The sequence below is a fragment of the Barbus barbus genome (assembly GCF_936440315.1).
Source record: "Barbus barbus genome assembly, chromosome: 28".
Lineage (NCBI taxonomy): Eukaryota > Metazoa > Chordata > Actinopteri > Cypriniformes > Cyprinidae > Barbus > Barbus barbus.
In genome coordinates, this window is record NC_136756.1 from 3,550,331 (window position 1) to 3,569,486 (window position 19,156).

General features: G+C 41.1%; 1 protein-coding gene across 3 annotated transcripts in view; it reads right to left on the reverse strand.

Moving 5' to 3' along the window:
- Positions 1–19,156, reverse strand: part of LOC306848681 (E3 ubiquitin-protein ligase MIB2-like) — an 86,917-nt gene that overhangs the window by 23,554 nt on the left and 44,207 nt on the right. For all 3 annotated transcript variants that reach the window (XM_079383372.1, XM_079383371.1, XM_079383370.1), the window contains exons 6-11: positions 18,771–18,913; positions 16,776–16,883; positions 16,385–16,489; positions 14,728–14,890; positions 13,570–13,703; positions 2,712–2,860 (exon numbers count right to left, since the gene is read on the reverse strand). In XM_079383372.1, coding sequence (XP_079239498.1) covers positions 2,712–2,860; positions 13,570–13,703; positions 14,728–14,890; positions 16,385–16,489; positions 16,776–16,883; positions 18,771–18,913 — 802 coding nt within the window. The remainder of the gene's footprint in view (positions 1–2,711; positions 2,861–13,569; positions 13,704–14,727; positions 14,891–16,384; positions 16,490–16,775; positions 16,884–18,770; positions 18,914–19,156) is intronic.

The following is a 19,156-nucleotide window of genomic DNA, read 5'->3' on the forward strand; positions in this document are numbered from 1 at the left end:
TCATCATGATCTTACTGTAGTTCTAGACTAAATATCTACATGATCTTACTGTAGTTCTAGACTAAACATCAACATGATCTTACTGTAGTTCTAGACTAAACATAAACATGATCTTACTGTAGTTCTAGACTAAATATCATCATGATCTTACTGTAGTTCTAGACTAAATATCAACATGATCTTACTGTAGTTCTAGACTAAATATCATCATGATCTTACTGTAGTTCTAGACTAAATATCAACATGATCTTACTGTAGTTCTAGACTAAATATCAACATGATCTTACTGTAGTTCTAGACTAAATATCAACATGATCTTACTGTAGTTCTAGACTAAATATCAACATGATCTTACTGTAGTTCTAGACTAAATATCAACATGATCTTACTGTAGTTCTAGACTAAATATCAACATGATCTTACTGTAGTTCTAGACTAAATATCAACATGATCTTACTGTAGTTCTAGACTAAATATCAACATGATCTTACTGTAGTTCTAGACTAAATATCATCATGATCTTACTGTAGCTCTAGACTAAATATCAACATGATCTTACTGTAGCTCTAGACTAAATATCTACATGATCTTACTGTAGCTCTAGACTAAATATCAACATGATCTTACTGTAGTTCTAGACTAAATATCAACATGATCTTACTGTAGTTCTAGACTAAATATCATCATGATCTTACTGTAGTTCTAGACTAAATATCTACATGATCTTACTGTAGATCTAGACTAAATATCAACATGATCTTACTGTAGTTCTAGACTAAATATCTACATGATCTTACTGTAGTTCTAGACTAAATATCTACATGATCTTACTGTAGTTCTAGACTAAATATCTACATGATCTTACTGTAGTTCTAGACTAAATATCAACATGATCTTACTGTAGTTCTAGACTAAATATCTACATGATCTTACTGTAGTTCTAGACTAAATATCATCATGATCTTACTGTAGTGATCTTACTGTAGTTCTAGACTAAATATCAACATGATCTTACTGTAGTTCTAGACTAAATATCAACATGATCTTACTGTAGTTCTAGACTAAACATCATCATGATCTTACTGTAGTTCTAGACTAAACATCAACATGATCTTACTGTAGTTCTAGACTAAACATCATCATGATCTTACTGTAGTTCTAGACTAAATATCTACATGATCTTACTGTAGTTCTAGACTAAATATCAACATGATCTTACTGTAGTTCTAGACTAAATATAAACATGATCTTACTGTAGTTCTAGACTAAATATCATCATGATCTTACTGTAGTTCTAGACTAAATATCAACATGATCTTACTGTAGTTCTAGACTAAATATCAACATGATCTTACTGTAGTTCTAGACTAAATATCAACATGTATTTACTCATCTCACCTGCACTAAAACATTCAGTATTCCTCAAAATCAATAAAAACAGTCAAATACAAACTCAGAATATTATACAAACCTGCAATAATTAAATAGGATTAAATACATAAATGATATTTGTCTTAACATATTTTATTAACCAATGTCTTTGCTGCTGCCCTTCGATGATCCAATTCATCCAGACTATAAGCAAAAATAACACATTTATGCTTCATTTTTGTTTTTGCTGAATAGTGTTGAACTTTCTTCTCCTGCGTCATATTTTTCATGTGATTAGTTTGAGCTGCGCCCTCTACTGTACAGACCTGAATCTACATTTCCTTCAGCCTGAGGCATATTCATTTCACTTTTGTTGTGAAAGGGCTGTGAAAGGAATTTCGATTATTCGTCAAATTTAAAATAAAAATCCACATTCGGATGCAAAAACATTGCGTTTGAACTTTAGGTGTGCTTCAAGCAGCCTTATTAATGGCACACAAGATGGGATAATTGCAATGATTGTTGTCATCTGAGAAATTAATTTTTACATTTCAGGTATATTGCACTTTTACCAATAAACACAAACCAACAGAAACGTAATTGTACTGATTTATTATAGGCTATTTAATATGTAAAATAATATTTAAGATATGCACTCTTCCCTGTCTACATTGTAAAAACTGGTAAAAACACATTAAATATTATAGCAATGAAATTCCTAGTAATTCCAAATTGCAATGGTGTTTCACTATTAAAACAACAGCGGTTGAGTAAGTGCATTTATTCAACTAACTGAGACTTGTAATAGCACTTGCACGTTGTCGCTCTTTTGTTGGTTTTGATTGCTTCTTAAGTCCTCATTTGTAAGTCGCTTTGGATAAAAGCGTCTGCTAAATGACTAAATAAATAAAATAAATAAATAAAATAAATGTGGGGATCTGAACTCTTGATATCTGGCAACAAGAAAGCTTGCGTAGCAGAGGCGATTACAACAGTCCGCAACAGTCCTTATTTTCGATGGAAATAAAACGATTTTTGTTTAGTTTTTACTTTTTTACAATACATTTTAGTCTCGTCTTTTATTGTCAATGATATCGCATGTTGATATAGTCAAAGTTATTGTTTACTGACTTTGTCGTCTCCTCATCTTCTCGTTTTAGTCATGGGGAAAAAAGCTTGTCAATGAATATTTTTCGCCATAGTTTTCATTAATGAAATTAAAACAAGAGCAAAAATACAGGCTGGCCTGCATCTAATACTTGGTAATGTACATGTAGCTTTTTCTTATAATTGTCATTGATAACCCATTCCAGAGTGCAGGAATAAGTACTGGCACTCACCCGAATGCTGTGTAGTGTAGCGCAGCATCTCCATCCTCATCTTTAGTTTCAATGCTGCTGTTGGCCTGAAGCAGAACCTTCACCACCTCCATGTGCCCCTGATGGGCGGCCACCTGCAGAGCAGTCTTCCCCTGGTTCTTAATATCCACCTGAAGACAGTCACACACAGCCTTCATTCAAACACTTCTGCAAAGACTTTACTAGGGCTGGGAAAATAAATCGATGCATTGCGAATCAAGAAATGATTCAGCACGGATTCTGAGATTTTCCAAATGCATGGCAATTCTTTCTGGAGTCGATTCTGAGCTTAGTTTTGAACAGCAGATGGGGCTGCATGCTTCAGAAACAGCCATACTCTGCTTGTTTCCAAATCCTTACACACACTTGAACCTAAAATGATCATTCATAAAATTCTAAAAGGTTGAAACGAATTACAAGGGTGTTGACAGTGGGTTGTTTACATTAATCATAAAAGCATTCTGAGCCGAGGTGAAATTACTCAGCGGTACGTACGCACAAGCGCACTTCTTCATGAGCATTTGAGATTCATGAGCAAGTACGGATAAAAACGTACTCGGTCCCTGAGATACGGAACGAGTACTGCGTCTTGCTAAAAACGCTATGGGAAAAAGCCTTTTTTCTCCTTTACTGAAGCCTTATTCAATCACGCAGTGAAACTGCACGATCATTGGTTCGTGCAGTGTGTTAAAAACGAACCAATGTGTCGGCAGCGGAGCTGCACGAGCCTATGGCGACGGAGCCCGCCAGATCCTGCCAGAATGGGCGGGGTTATCTGGCTATATAATCGGCCGTCTCGCCATAGGATCCTCAGGTTTACTTCGACTGAAGCGACGACTGAGTCGTGCAGCTACCTGGCACGGCAAAGTACGCAGTACTCGTTCCGTATCTCAGGGAACCGAGGTTACGATAGTAACCGAGTACGTTCCCTATCGATACTCCACTCGTACTGCGTCTTGCTAAAGACGCTATGGGAACACAATTCAATCACGCCGTGCTATGGTAGAGGAACGACTGTGTAAAATAGCTCCATAAGCATTCCATGCTCAGAGGGAAGTAGTATAATCGGGCTAAAGCGAGCTGAGCTCATAGGAGGTCACGCTCGGCCCGGGTCATTCCATGTATTCCTCACATACTCAGCACTTTCAGGGCTGAGATATGTAAGGAACCCATCAGAGAGCCCGTGCTGTCAAGAGTTCTCCGTTAGGGTTGTTCCCACAACGTAAGTCATACTCATCTAAGTAGATAGGACCCTGGCCTGCAAGGCCGGTACATCCAGCATATAAAACTTTGCAAATGTGGACGGCGAGGCCCAGACGGCCGCCGCACAAATGTCTGTAATGGACACACCGCTAGACCAGGCCCATGACGAGGCAATGCCTCTAGTCGAATGGCTCGTACTCCAATGGGGCATTGAAGGCCCAAGGAAGAGTAAGCCAGCGTAATGGCATCCACTATCCACTTAGAGAGTCTCTGCTTCGTGACCGGAAGCCCTTTGGCGCGGTTACCGAAGCTAACAAAGAGCTGTTCCGTGCGCCTGAAGGAGGCGGAACGCTCAAAGTAGATCCGTAGGGCTCTAACAGGGCATAACAAAATTAACTAAGGGCTCTGTGTGAGAATAGTTGTACCTCTGACTGGGCCAGAATGAGCCAGTCGTCGAGGTAATTGAGAATGCGGATTCCCATCTGCCTGAGAGGGGAAAGAGCCGCGTCCATGCACTTCGTAAAAGTGCGTGGGGCCAGGGACAGTCCAAAAGGAAGGACCGTGTACTGATAAGCCACTCCCTCGAAGGCGAATCTCAAGAATCGTCTGTGATGGGGGGCTATCCAGGGAACAGAACCAGTCCTCTGAGCGAATTTGCGCGAGGATCTGCTTCAGTGTGATCATCCTGAACGACCTCCTCATGAGGGCGCGATTCAGGCATCTGAGATCGAGGATGGGCCGGAGGCCGCCATCCTTCTTGGGAACGAGGAAGTAACGGCTGTAAAAGCCTGATTCGCTCTGAGCTGGAGGAACCATTTCTATGGCTCCTTTTTCCAGCAGCGTCATCACTTCTGAATGTAGAACGTGAGCGTTCTCGCCGTCTACAGAAGTGGAGACCACGCCGCTGAAGCGCAGGGGTCTGCGAGCGAATTGGAGTGAGTAACCTCATTCTATTATCCGTATAACCCATTCTGACACTCCGGGGATGGCCCTCCAGGCCTTGGCCCACGTGGCAAGGGGCTGGATAAACTCGAGCGATCGACTGCACAGAGGCAGGGCGCTCGTGAGAGGAGGAAGAGGAAACCCATAGCCTCATTCTATTATCCTTGTATCCCACTCTGACACTCCTGGGATGGCCTGCCAGGCCTCAGCCCGTGTGGTCAGGGGTTGAATTTGTTTCGAGTGGCAGGCCGCCTAGCGGGGACCTGAAGCTCGTGATAAGAGGGAGAGGAATGTGCTCTCTTTTGAAAATGTTTGTGTTTAATTTCCTTGCTATAACAGCGATCAGTTGTGTGGGTGCTTTTTGAAAGGGCCCAGTGTTCACAACAGTATTACCACAAACTCATTGCCATCGTAGTGGATGAGGGGAGGGGCCATCTTCACTAAAGGCGGCGAGCCGAGATTAAAGAGTGAAACGCGGGGCTGCGCTGGTGTAAATTCACTCAAGCTTGATCGCTCGAACCCTGGAGCTTGCAGTTTCTTCCCCGAGATAACTGGAAGAGTAGAAACACTAGAGCAGGGGAGGCGTGGCCACCTTCATTGAAGAAAGGGACCGTGAGGCGGCAGGGACAGACTGACGCTTTCATAATGAAAGTAGTGCTGGCAGATCAAAGAGCTGCAAGAGGCGCTAATTCTTAGTGTAAACACACTGGCAGATCAAAGACTGTATGCAGAGTGAAAAACGCGGGGCTATGCCGGCGCGAAAAATCACTCAAGCCTTTTTTTTTTTTTATATATCCGTCTCCTTCTCCGAGGTGACTGGGAGAAGAGAAACGCGAGAGGCGGGGCCGCCCAGTGCAGCATGTTACAATGCACACAGAAGGATTGAGCCACTCAATGTAATGAGAGGCGCTAATCCACATGCGCTGGCAGATCAAGCGCTGTATGCAGAGTGAAACACACGGGGCTATGCCGGCGCGAAAAATCACTCAAACCTGATTGCTCAGCCTCGTGAGCTGCTCTTCCTGTCTCCGAAGTGACTGGGAGAAGAGAAGCGGGGGAGGCGGGGCCTGCTACATAGAGGACCACGAGCAAATCAGGGCAAAGTCCGGCTTTCGGTGAAAGCAGGCTGCCTGTGTGAGCGCCGTCTCAGTGACGCACACACATAGCTTTCCACTCCGGTCCGCCAAAGAGAATAGAGCCGCTCAATGAAGGAGGTGCTCTGATTCTCACGTGTGAATACCGGCGGATCAGAGCGCTGCAGGAAGCTCCGTAGCTCTGATGTTTCATTCTCCGAGCTTTGCTGAGAGAGGAGAAACGGGAGAGCGGAGCTGCCTCCACAAAGGCGGACAGCGAGCGGGAGAGCGAGACTCATACTCGAACGAGCATTCCGTCTCGGTAAGCGCGCAGTCAGTGCGTGGGCGAGACCCAGACAGGCGGCGCGTGCTCATTGCTCTTCTGCATCGTGCAGGATTCCCTGCACGAGCCATACTCGCTGTTGCGGCATTTGCAACAACGCCGAGAAATATGCATTTTTATAGCACTCACCGGATGGCGGCAGCGAACAGACCGGGGCTTCTGCGGGAAAAGTTTTATGGAGATGAAGATTTCATTTTTCATTCATCCGACCAATAAAAGAAAAGTGTTTTTAATACAAAAAAAAGTCAACCTTCAAATAATTATGTTCAGTTATGCACTCAATACTTGGTCGGGAATCCTTTTGCAGAAATGACTGCTTCAATGCGGCGTGGCATGGAGGCAATCAGCCTGTGGCACTGCTGAGGTGTTATGGAGGCCCAGGATGCTTCGATAGCGGCCTTAAGCTCATCCAGAGTGTTGGGTCTTGCGTCTCTCAACTTTCTCTTCACAATATCCCACAGATTCTCTATGGGGTTCAGGTCAGGAGAGTTGGCAGGCCAATTGAGCACAGTAATACCATGGTCAGTAAACCATTTACCAGTGGTTTTGGCACTGTGAGCAGGTGCCAGGTCGTGCTGAAAAATGAAATCTTCATCTCCATAAAGCTTTTCAGCAGATGGAAGCATGAAGTGCTCCAAAATCTCCTGATAGCTAGCTGCATTGACCCTGCCCTTGATAAAACACAGTGGACCAACACCAGCATCACTGACTGTGGGTACTTGACACTGGACTTCAGGCATTTTGGCATTTCCCTCTCCCCAGTCTTCCTCCAGACTCTGGCACCTTGATTTCCGAATGACATGCAAAATTTGCTTTCATCCGAAGTACTTTGGACCACTGAGCAACAGTCCAGTGCTGCTTCTCTGTAGCCCAGGTCAGGCGCTTCTGCCGCTGTTTCTGGTTCAAAAGTGGCTTGACCTGGGGAATGCGGCACCTGTAGCCCATTTCCTGCACACGCCTGTACACGGTGGCTCTGGATGTTTCTACTCCAGACTCAGTCCACTGCTTCCGCAGGTCCCCCAAGGTCTGGAATCGGTACTTCTCCACAATCTTCCTCAGGGTCCGGTCACCTCTTCTCGTTGTGCTGCGTTTTCTGCCACACTTTTTCCTTCCCACAGACTTCCCACTGAGGTGCCTTGATACAGCACTCTGGGAACAGCCTATTCGTTCAGAAATTTCTTTCTGTGTCTTACCCTCTTGCTTGAGGGTGTCAATGATGGCCTTCTGGACAGCAGTCAGGTCGGCAGTCTTACCCATGATTGCGGTTTTGAGTAATGAACCAGGCTGGGAGTTTTTAAAAGCCTCAGGAATCTTTTGCAGGTGTTTAGAGTTAATTAGTTGATTCAGATGATTAGGTTAATAGCTCGTTTAGAGAACCTTTTCATGATATGCAAATTTTTTGAGATAGGAATTTTGGGTTTTCATGAGCTGTATGCCAAAATCATCCATATTAAAACAATAAAAGGCTTGAACTACTTCAGTTGTGTTGTAATGAATCTAAAATATATGAAAGTCTAATGTTTATCAGTACATTACAGAAAATAATGAACTTTATCACAATATGCTAATTTTTTGAGAAGGACCTGTATATATGGCTATATTATATAATGTTGTGTGCTATTTGTCAGGCCCACTGAAGGTGCAGTATTTCTGATAGCACTGATAGCACTGAAGTGAACTAACCCTGGAACATAAGCTGCTCCAGAGCAGGTTATTTTCAGAAAGCAAGTTACTATGGTTACTTACATACCCCGAAAGTAACCTCCGATTTTGGAACCGAAAGCTGAGGTTATCCGCTCGCTTATCCTCAAACTTACCCGGGTATGTCACATAACATGCTTTCTGGAATACACCCCTGTGCACTTCACTACCCTCTTGTATCTGTCTGTTTTGTAAATAAACCCTTGTCACTCCTTCAGCGATTGGGTCCTCCTTCCAGATCCTTGACTGAATTAGCCTACATAATGAGAATATTTGTTTTCCATTTGAATTAGTTCGTTTGAAAGTAGACATTTCACTCTCTATAGATATATTTTTCATGGCTATACAGAGTTTCGCGCTCAAGTTCACAGAGACCGAGACGGCAGAAAGCGCATCCTGTTTGCTTTCATTATTTTACAAAAGCTTTACATTATTTTACAGTTATTCTGATTGCACACAAATAAACAGAGTATTTAGTGAAGTGAAGTGAAGTGAAGTGACATTCAGCCAAGTATGGTGACCCATACTCGGAATTCGTGCTCTGCATTTAACCCATCCAACGTGCACACACACAGCAGTGAACACACACACACACACACACACACACAGCAGTGAACACACACACACACACAGCAGTGAACACACACACACAGCAGTGAACACACACACACACAGCAGTGAACACACACACACACACACACACACACAGCAGTGAACACACACCCGGAGCAGTGGGAAGCCATTTATGCTGCAGCGCGGGAAGCCATTTATGCTGCAGTGCCCGGGGAGCAGTTTGGGGTTCGGTGCCTTGCTCAAGGGCACCTCAGTCGTGGTATTGAGGGTGGAGAGAGCGCTGGACATTCACTCCCCCCACCTACAATCCCTGCCGGCCCGAGACTCGAACCCGCAACCTTTGGATTACAAGACCAACTCTCTAATCATTAGGCCACGACTTCCCCACTTCGAATTTACAGATTCGAAATATATATTGCTCTTATCTGTATGACAAAAAATGAGGGAGTATTTTAAGAGCTAATGATGCACTGGCACCTCCATCTGTCCTGCAGTGAGCTACTGTTCAGCTTCCACTCTCCACACAAAAACTTCTAGGTTAACATTAGATTGAGCAGCCATGTAAAGTTGCTGCTACTAACATATTTCAGGTGATTAGCCGTGTTTGAGGTTGATGAATGATAGGCAAGCGTTTGGATGTCCTACCCGATGTTTTACCATATAGACCAGCCCTTAACGATCTGTCCGTCACAGACTGCGTGACCTAACCACTTCCTGTGGATTTTTTTTCTGCGACAAATAAATTGATCGACCAAGCCTCTTCTCGTCAACTAACGGTTAGTCGACTATTGGGGGGCAGCACTAATAAAACATCACAAGTAATCCACACCACTCCAGTCCATCAGTTAACATCTGGAGAAGACAAAAGCTGAAACAAATCCATCATCAAGTTGTTTTTAACTCAAATACGTGTCCATAATCACGCTTCCTCCAGTGAAAAAGTCCATCTCCTGTTGTCTCTATACAAATATGTGGCAGGATTTTGATGTGAGAGCTGTTTGGGCTTGTAAATGTTGCTTGATCTGTGCAGATTTCTCTCCTGATTCACACCAGAACACTTTTTTAACTGGAGGAAGCATTATTATAGATTATGGACTTGTATTTGAATTAATGGGTTTGCTCTTGATGGGTTTGTTTCAGCTTTTGTCTATTCCAGATGTTAACTGATGGACTGGACTGGTGTGGATTACTTGTGGATTACTGTGATGTTTTTATCAGCTGTTTGGACTCTCACTCTGACGGCACCCATTCACTGAAGAGCATCCATTGCGGAGACATTGATGCAGAGACACATTTCTACAAACCTGATGAAGAAACAAACTCATCCTGATCTCGGTTGGTCCGAGATCAGGATGTTTTAGGAGATTTTCAGTTTTAGGTGAATTATTCCTTTAACATCTACCAAACTGTCTAGCTATGATCAGCTTAATCAGAAAAAGATCCCACTGAGGACAGCCGTTCTTTATTAACTGTCTTTTTAACCAGCCGTCCATAGTCTCTAGTACAGTATCTTACAGAGAGGATGCTTTTTCCAGTATTTCTCAGAGGGCAGGCTTTAAGTATAACTCGTTTGAAGTTATGGTGCTGCGTATAACATTATCTAGAGAAACACGTGTTAGTGATAAATCCCCTGTGATGTTTGTACTGGCTACTGTATACAGGCCACCAGGGCACCATACAGACTTTATTAAAGAATTTGCTGATTTTCTATCTGAGTTAGTACTGGCTGCAGATAAAGTCTTAATTGTTGGCGATTTTAATATCCATGTCGATAATGAAAAAGATGCATTAGGATCAGCATTCATAGACATTCTGAACTCTATTGGGGTTAGACAACACGTTTCAGGACCTACTCATTGTTGAAATCATACTCTAGATTTAATACTGTCACATGGAATTGATGTTAGTGGTGTTGAAATTCTGCAGCAAAGCGATGATATCTCAGATCATTATCTAGTCTTGTGTAAACTCCATATAGCTAAAACTGTAAATTCTACTCCTTGTTACAAGTATGAACCATCACTTATACCACAAAAGACTGCTTTGTAAGTAATCTTCCTGATTTATCTCAATTCATCAGCATATCCAACAGCGCAGAAAAACTTGATGATGTAACAGAAACTATGGACTCTCTCTTTTCTAGCACTTTAGATACAGTTGCTCCTTTATGCTTAAGGAAGATCAAAGAAAACAGTCTGACTCCGTGGTATAATGAGCACACTCGCACCCTAAAGAGAGCAGCCCGGAAAATGGAGCGCAGCTGGAGGAAAACAAAACTAGAGGTATTTCGTATAGCCTGTCGGGAAAGTACGCTATCATACAGAAAAGCATTAAAAACTGCTAGATCTGATTACTTTTCGTCTCTTCTAGAAGAAAACAAACATAACACCTGGTATTTATTCAATAAAGTCACTAAATTAACAAAAAATAAAGCATCAACAGGTGTTGGCATTTCCCAAGAGCACAGCAGTAATGGCTTTATGAACTACTTTACTTCCAAGATCGATACTATCAGAGATAGTCGTGGCCTAATGGTTAGAGAGTCGGACTCGTAATCCAAAGGTTGTGGGTTCGAGTCTCGGGCCGGCAGGGATTGTAGGTGGGGGGAGTGAATGTCCAGCGCTCTCTCCACCCTCAATACCACGACTGAGGTGCCCTTGAGCAAGACACCGAACCCCCAATTGCTCCCCGGGCGCTGCAGCATAAATGGCTGCCCACTGCTCCGGGTGTGTGTTCACGGTGTGTGTGTGTTCACTGCTGTGTGTGTGTGTTCACTGCTGTGTGTGTGCACGTTGGATGGGTTAAATGCAGAGCACGAATTCCGAGTATGGGTCACCATACTTGGCTGAATGTCACTTCACTTAGATAAAATTGTAACCATGCAGCCGTCAGCTACAGTATCGCATCAGATGCACTATAGATCCCCTGAGGAACAATTCCACTCATTCTCTACTATAGGAGAGGAAGAATTGTATAAACTTGTTAAATCATCTAAACCAACAACATGTATGTTAGACCCTATTCCATCTAAACTACTAAAAGAGCTGTTTCCAGAAGTCATAGATCCTCTTTTGGCTATTATTAATTCATCACTGTCATTAGGATATTAGATTAGATTAGATTAGATTCAACTTTATTGTCATTTATGCAGAGTACAAGTACAGAGCTAATGAAATGCAGTTAGCATCTAACCAGAAGTGCAAGAATATAGTGTTTTATATACATATAAGTGCAGAGTAAGTGAAGATATGATTTACAGAATATACAGTGGAATTGCTATATACAGTATTGAGCAGAGTATATACAGAATATAAAATAGGAATGCAGTGTAGGGATTGTATGTACATTATGAACAGTGCAATGTAGATTATATAGATTACAGATTATATATACACATTATGAACAGCAGAAACGTGAGAACAGTGGTAATAAATAAATACAGCTGGATGAGTGTGCAAAGTATTGATAGAACAATGTATTCTATGCAAAATAGCAGTAGTGCAATATTTTATAGAAATAGTTTACTGTGCTTGTACAGTAACAACTGTACAAATATGTCCCCAAACCCTTCAAACTCGCTGTAATTAATCCTCTCATTAAAAAAACAAAACTTGACCCCAAAGATTTAGTTAATTACAGACCGATCTCAAATCTCCCTTTTCTGTCAAAGATACTAGAAAAGGTAGTATCCTCACGATTATATTCCTTTTTAGAGAAAAATGGTATCTGTGAGGAATTCCAGTCAGGATTTAGACCGTATCATAGTACAGAGACTGCTCTCATTAGAGTTACAAATGACCTGCTTCTATCATCTGATCGTGGTTGTATCTCTTTATTGGTTCTACTGGATCTTAGCGCTGCGTTCAACACTATCGACCATAACATTCTTTTTAAATAGACTAGAACACTTTGTTGGCATTAGTGGAAGTGCATTAGCATGGTTCAAATCATACGTATCTGACTGTCATCAGTTCGTAGCAGTGAATGATGAGGTATCATATCGATCACAAGTGCAGTACGGAGTACCTCAAGGCTCAGTACTAGGGCCGTTACTTTTCACGCTTTATATGTTACCCTTGGGAGATATTATCAGGAGACATGGTGCTAGCTTTCACTGTTATGCTGATGATACTCAGCTCTATATTTCTTCACGGCCCAGTGAAACACACCAAATTGAGAAACTAATGGAATGCATAGTCGATATAAAAAACTGGATGACGAGTAACTTCTTACTGCTAAATTCTGAAAAAACAGAGGTGTTAATTATCGGACCTAAAAACCCCACATGAAATAACCTAGAACACTATTTAACACTTGACGGCTGCTCTGTCAATTCTTCTTCATCAGTTAGGAACCTAGGTGTGTTGTTTGATAGCAATCTTTCATTTGAAAGCCATGTTTCTAGCATCTGTAAAACTGCGTTTTTCCATCTCAAAAACATATCTCATTTATGACCTATGCTTTCAACGTCAAATGCAGAAATGCTAATTCATGCATTTATGACCTCAAGGTTAGACTATTGTAATGCTTTATTGGGTGGTTGTTCTGGACGCTTGATCAACAAACTACAGTTGGTCCAAAATGCAGCAGCTAGAGTCCTTACTAGAACCAGGAAGTATGACCATATTAGCCCGGTTCTGTCAACACTGCACTGGCTCCCTATCAAACATCGTATAGATTTTAAAATCTTGTTAATCACTTATAAAGCCCTGAATGGCTTAGCTCCTCAGTACCTGAGCGAGCTCTTATCACATTATAGTCCTCCACGTCCGCTGCGTTCTCAAAACTCTGGTCGCTGTATAAATAAAGGTGACTTGAAAACGCAGTTAAACAGCTGAGCACTGCTGGGCCGTCTCTAGTGGGCTGTGTTTATAAAGGGTAAGACTATAACCCTTCAGACAGAGAGAGCCAGAAATAACTTGAAACGTCTGGATATTCCCTCCCTTAGGACAACCCATGCAAACAAAATCCGGTTCCTTTCCACTAAATCAGATGAGGCACTAACCTTGTCAGGGTGTTTCTGCACCAGTTCACGCACTTTAACGGCGTTCCCATGCGCTGCCTCGATAACCAGCCGGCCCGGATGATCCTGCTCCGTGGACTGAGAGAGCAGCTTCTCCAGGACTGAAATGACCGTGCCTGAATGACAGAGAGAAAGAGACATTTCCATTCTGTGTTCAGAAAAGGGTTTAATGTTACAGTCCTACAGTTCAAAACCCTCTAAACCAGTCAGAATGAGTCAAAATGTCACCATGCATCAAACATCACAAACTATCCAGCACTGGCACAGCATGTAAAGGAGAGAAAAAGAGAGAGAGAGACACTAAAAACTAAAAACACACGGTGCTGAAACGAGAAAAACAAGCATTGGTATCATGCAGGACAGTGTGGAAGAGGACAGAAGATATGGTTACTTTTTCTTTTACATTAACTCTTTCCCCGCCAGCGTTTTCAAAAAAAAAAGTTGCCAACCACTGCCAGCATTTTTGATGGTTTTCCCTAAAATTTCATGGCGCCCAGCATATGTTTTATGAATATCTGAACATGCAATACATCAAAATAAATAACAAACCCTCTACTTTGGAAAAAAAAAAAAAAAAAAAAAATATTCTAGCTTCAAGCATTCTTTTTTTTAATCAACACTTGAATGTAGGTAGGTTTCATTAAAAAAGCAACATTTTGAGCAAAAAGCTGAGTAAATCGCATATTTATCAAATACAACATCTGGATCATATCCAGTACGATGATCAAAGCAAAGATGCAGTAGATGGCTTCCATCAGTATCCCAAAGCTTGCACAGGCCTTTAACACTTTCTGGATCCACATTTCACTCTGTAACATTAGGCTGTTTTCATTTATATGCGGCTTAGTGTTGATGATCACATTATTTTTCACATGCATATGCTTACATATGAGATCGCACATTTCTGCATCTTCCTTGCCTGTGTTTGTGATTCTAGACTCATTCAGGAGATAGCACCCCCTAGCGTTTAACAGTGAAAACACGGAAACCCGGGAAATTCTGTGTTTGGCAGGAAAAGAGTTAAAGAGAAAGTCAAGTAAAAATGAGTCATACAGTGTGATTGTGATCATTGTGTAATTATGAGCTGGGTGGACAGTGAGGAGCTCAGCAGACGTGCAGGTACTTCCTGTGAATTCTTACTTCCTGGTTCGCTGGAGCTCTCAGCCGTCATCAGATTGGCGTCAACCTCGCCGGGCTGCGCAGAGAGACACGAGGGGTTAAAGGTCCACGTCTGACCTCCGAACGCCACGCGCAGGTCACCGTCTGCATACACCTTCAGAACCTTCCCGACCTGACCCAGAGCCTGAGAACACACACACACGTCATCGAAGCGCTGCAACTAAACTAAAAATCAGATGACAAGGTGTTAAATCAGTGCTGTCATGATACCAGAATTACAGTAGTTGTCACCTATTTTACAATCTTCAACAAATTGTTACGTGTCCCCTTGTTTTGTGTATTATTAGTTGCATTTCCATTACATTCAAATTGCGCAAATTGAAATTGCATATTGAAAATATGCCTAATGGAAACGCGTCAATTTCGCTAAAATGCCCATATATCGCAAAAACGTTTATACGCTCGCATGAGGTGGTTTTTCAGGCAATGCGAAAAAGGAATAATTCGCAAAAGTACAATGGAAACGCATTTTTCGCCGCTGATGACGTAGAGGATAACTTCTGTTTTTGAACGCCCCTGTTTTTTTGTGTGCCCCAGCCTCACCTACTGAAGAAGTGCGTATACTTTATAAATCTTTGCAAATCGCCTTTCCTAATAATGTGCTAGTTAGGAAGTTCCGCGGCTAAAGTTTACAGTCTCAGAGAATGGTTTACCCCACAGAAGAGAGGGGCGAGCCAAGCAGAGCTCATTAGCATTTAAAGGGACATGCACCGATACGGGTCGCTGTGAACAGAGCTGGTTGACAGGGTAAAAAGAGTGTTGCTTGACACTACCATTGAGAAAGTTTAACCAAAGTATGTTATAGACTTTTCATTAAGACCCTAAAGAATCATATCAACTTGTGGAAAATGGGCATCCGATGACCCCTTCAAATTATTGCTGCATTTAGATCCTCACCTCTTCCTTGCCTCCATCGTGACAAAAAAAACTACTTGAAATACTGAATTTATTATTAATGATAAAATTATAATTATACATTTTAAAAAGTAAATTTATAAAAATTCTAATTTAAAATAATTATAAATATACTATTTAAAAGAATATACACAATAAATTAAACAATCATATGAATTGGTTTTTATGTTACAAGTTAAATGTGTTTAGTTACTGACTGGCTGTTCATAAAAGAATAAATTAAATATGGCACAACTTTTTGTGTTTATTTTTAGTATCTAGTCTATAAATGCAATTACTGGATTGCATATATTATCTCTTTAAAAAGATCACTAAAAAGTCTATAAACAGAATTAAGCCTTTTTAATTTGCATGAGCTTTTTAATTTATTGTTGTAATTCTCATGATTTGGCAATGGACCTGCATTTCTATTTTTAACATTTTTTATTTTCTTTTCTCAGAACTGCTGCTCTTCCTGTTTCTTGTTTAAAACCTGTCTGATCTTTAATGCCATGTCAGAAGCAAGGCTATCTTTTCTGTTGGAAACAGAATAACAATAGTCATACCATTAAAAAGAAGCGATGGAATACATTTAAGGTTAATACTAGACAAAAAAAAAAAAAAAAATCTAAAAATATTTTTTTAAAAACCAGTCACAAAAACACTGGGAAGTTAGTCATTAACCGTCACAAATGAAAGTGATTTTGAGTGTAAAGGAACCTACTGGAGCCATGCTGTCCGTCCACTCTCCATGGCCCACCTGGAGTCTCTTCACACTGTCAATGTCATCCAGCACCTTCACCAGCTCACCCACGGCAAACGTGTTCACCTGCACACACACCACTCTATTATAGGAACACACACTTCCTAAAGACCAATTAGGCAAAGTCGTCTGAGGCTTCAGCTAATCGCCAGCCCAGAACTCACAGTCTGACACATAAGCAGACTGAAACACGCACAGCCATCCATTTACAGCTTGCTCTTTGTACAAACAAAGCAGTTCACGATAGGGACGGTCTGCGAATGAGCTTGAGAGGAGCTAAATATAAACAGCTCACAGTAAAAACAGCCTGATGAACAAACAGACGCTGTGTTTCTGTGAGGGATGCGCTTGCCTTGGTCAGGGCTCCGGGGTGGAAGGTCCAGCGGATGTTGTTACTGTACTGGACCCGCACATCACCGCGGTCCGTTATCCTGTGCACGGTGCCGATTCTGGAGATGTACTACCAACACCACAACAGAGTCAAACACAAGCACTGATATCAAACACTTCACAAAACAAGACTAAAGCCCAGTTCGGACGGGACTAGTTTTACAGGGGGTCGTTAGGAAATGTGTGTTTCACAGACCTACTTTTTAATCTATCAAACCTCTGAGATCCTCTGAGAAAACTAATCCCATCCCAACGTCTGTGATTGCCGACGATATTTTTTTCACATGTTTCCTTGTGTGTTTTGGCCAACGTGAACTACATTAGATGCTCTTACCGTGCGCATTTTTGATATGAGACCCTGTAGCACAGAAGCAGTCATGAGTAACACAGGTATATTTGTAGCAATAGCCAACAATACATTATATGGGTCAAAATTATACATTTCTCTTTTATGACAAAAATCATTAGGATATTAAGATCATGTTCCATGAAGATATTTAGTAAATCTCCTACCGTAAATATATCAAAACTTCATTTTTGATTAGTAATATGCTAAGAACTTCATTTGAACAACTTTAAAGGAGATTTTCTCAATATTTAGATGTTTTTGCTCCCTCAGATTCCAGATTTTCATATAGTTGTATCTCAGCCAAATATTGTCCTATCATAACAAACCATACATCAATGGAAAGATTATTTATTCAGCTCTCAGATGATGTATACATCTCAATTTCAAAAAATGTACCCTTATGACTGGTTTTGTGGTCCAGGGTCACATATGATTGCCTCCTGGCAAAGAAATAAAAATTCATATTAATCAAAACGGTTAAGCCTGGCTACTGTAATATCAGCGTCCGGTTCATTTCTGCACTCAATTAAATGTTTAATTACACATGTACCTCAATGGTTTTGCTATACTTGCCATAACTTCACCATGGTATTTGTAATAAAACTGTGGTTATACTATGGTAATCAATCCGAATGACTACGCAATGCAATAGAAACTCAAATGTAGTTTAGAAAACTAGTCCCGTCCGAATAGGGCTTAAGACTAATTTGAAAGACTAAGACAAACTTTAGCTGGACAATGAAACTTTGATAAATAATGTGTGCTTTTTTAAATGAAGGAATAGAAGTTGAGCTCAAACTAAAACTACAAACGTTTAGACCAAATTCAATTCCAGATACAGTTTGTGTAACCTGTGTGGTATCAAATTACCAATATTAACCAGAAAAAACTGTGTATATTGCAGGACGTTTCTTCCCTAAATTATAAAACCCCCTAAAATGACAAGTAAGCTGTTTTTATACAATCTTAAGACACTAATTAGCACATATGCTCCTAAATGCATTGTACAGTTTGCACAGATGTATTTTTAGTCACAAATGTGAGTGAAATACTCACAATGACAAACCCTGTAAGATGCATGTTTTAACTCTCAAAATGTGCTTGCAATGTTTTGTCAGCACACTTCACTAGATTTGTAATGACGTGTTTGCAAACCCGTTTTCTGCCAAAAAGAAGGGGTTTACCATTCACAAGTGAAGATATTCAGACATAAGTATTGCAATTATACAAAATAATGAATATACTTACTGTGAAATACTCATTTTTACATTTACTTTTAATTTATAGTGCAGCTGTATTACATAAGTAACAGATTACTGTTTTAGGAATAATAATAATAATAAATTACTCTTATTAAATTCAAATGTTTGGCTTCTTAAAAACACCAGTGTAGTCATAATGTGGACTGAGACACTATCACAACTAAAAAGAGGCCAAGGTCCAGGTACAAATCAATGCAAAGACATTTTAAACATTAAGAAAGTTATTATGAACAACATTTATAATAAGTAAAACAACTCATGACTGCAATTACAAAAACACACGTACACATTTTTCTTTGAAATAAAATCAGAAACATATATTAAAAAGTGAACAGCTGATTTTCACCTCTGCCATTTTTGGGTTCCAGCCGCCGTGACCCTCCTGCATCTGTCTGAGGATATCCACCTCCAGCAGACACTTGACCTTATCACCCTGCTGGAACGAGTGACTGTCTGCGCTCTCCTGCCGCTGCAGCTCCGCGTGCTCGCCTACACACACACACACACACACGCACACACACACGCACGCACACACACGCACACACACGCACACAATAACACGCGCGCAGACACACACACAATAACACGCGCAAACACACGCACACATCAAATAAAACGCCATCAAACACCAGCGCTGGGGAGCAAAAGTACCATCACTACATTTCTCAGTAGGCTACAATGCAACGTGACCAAACAGTACATCAAAATATTTTATAATATTAAACTAAGGTA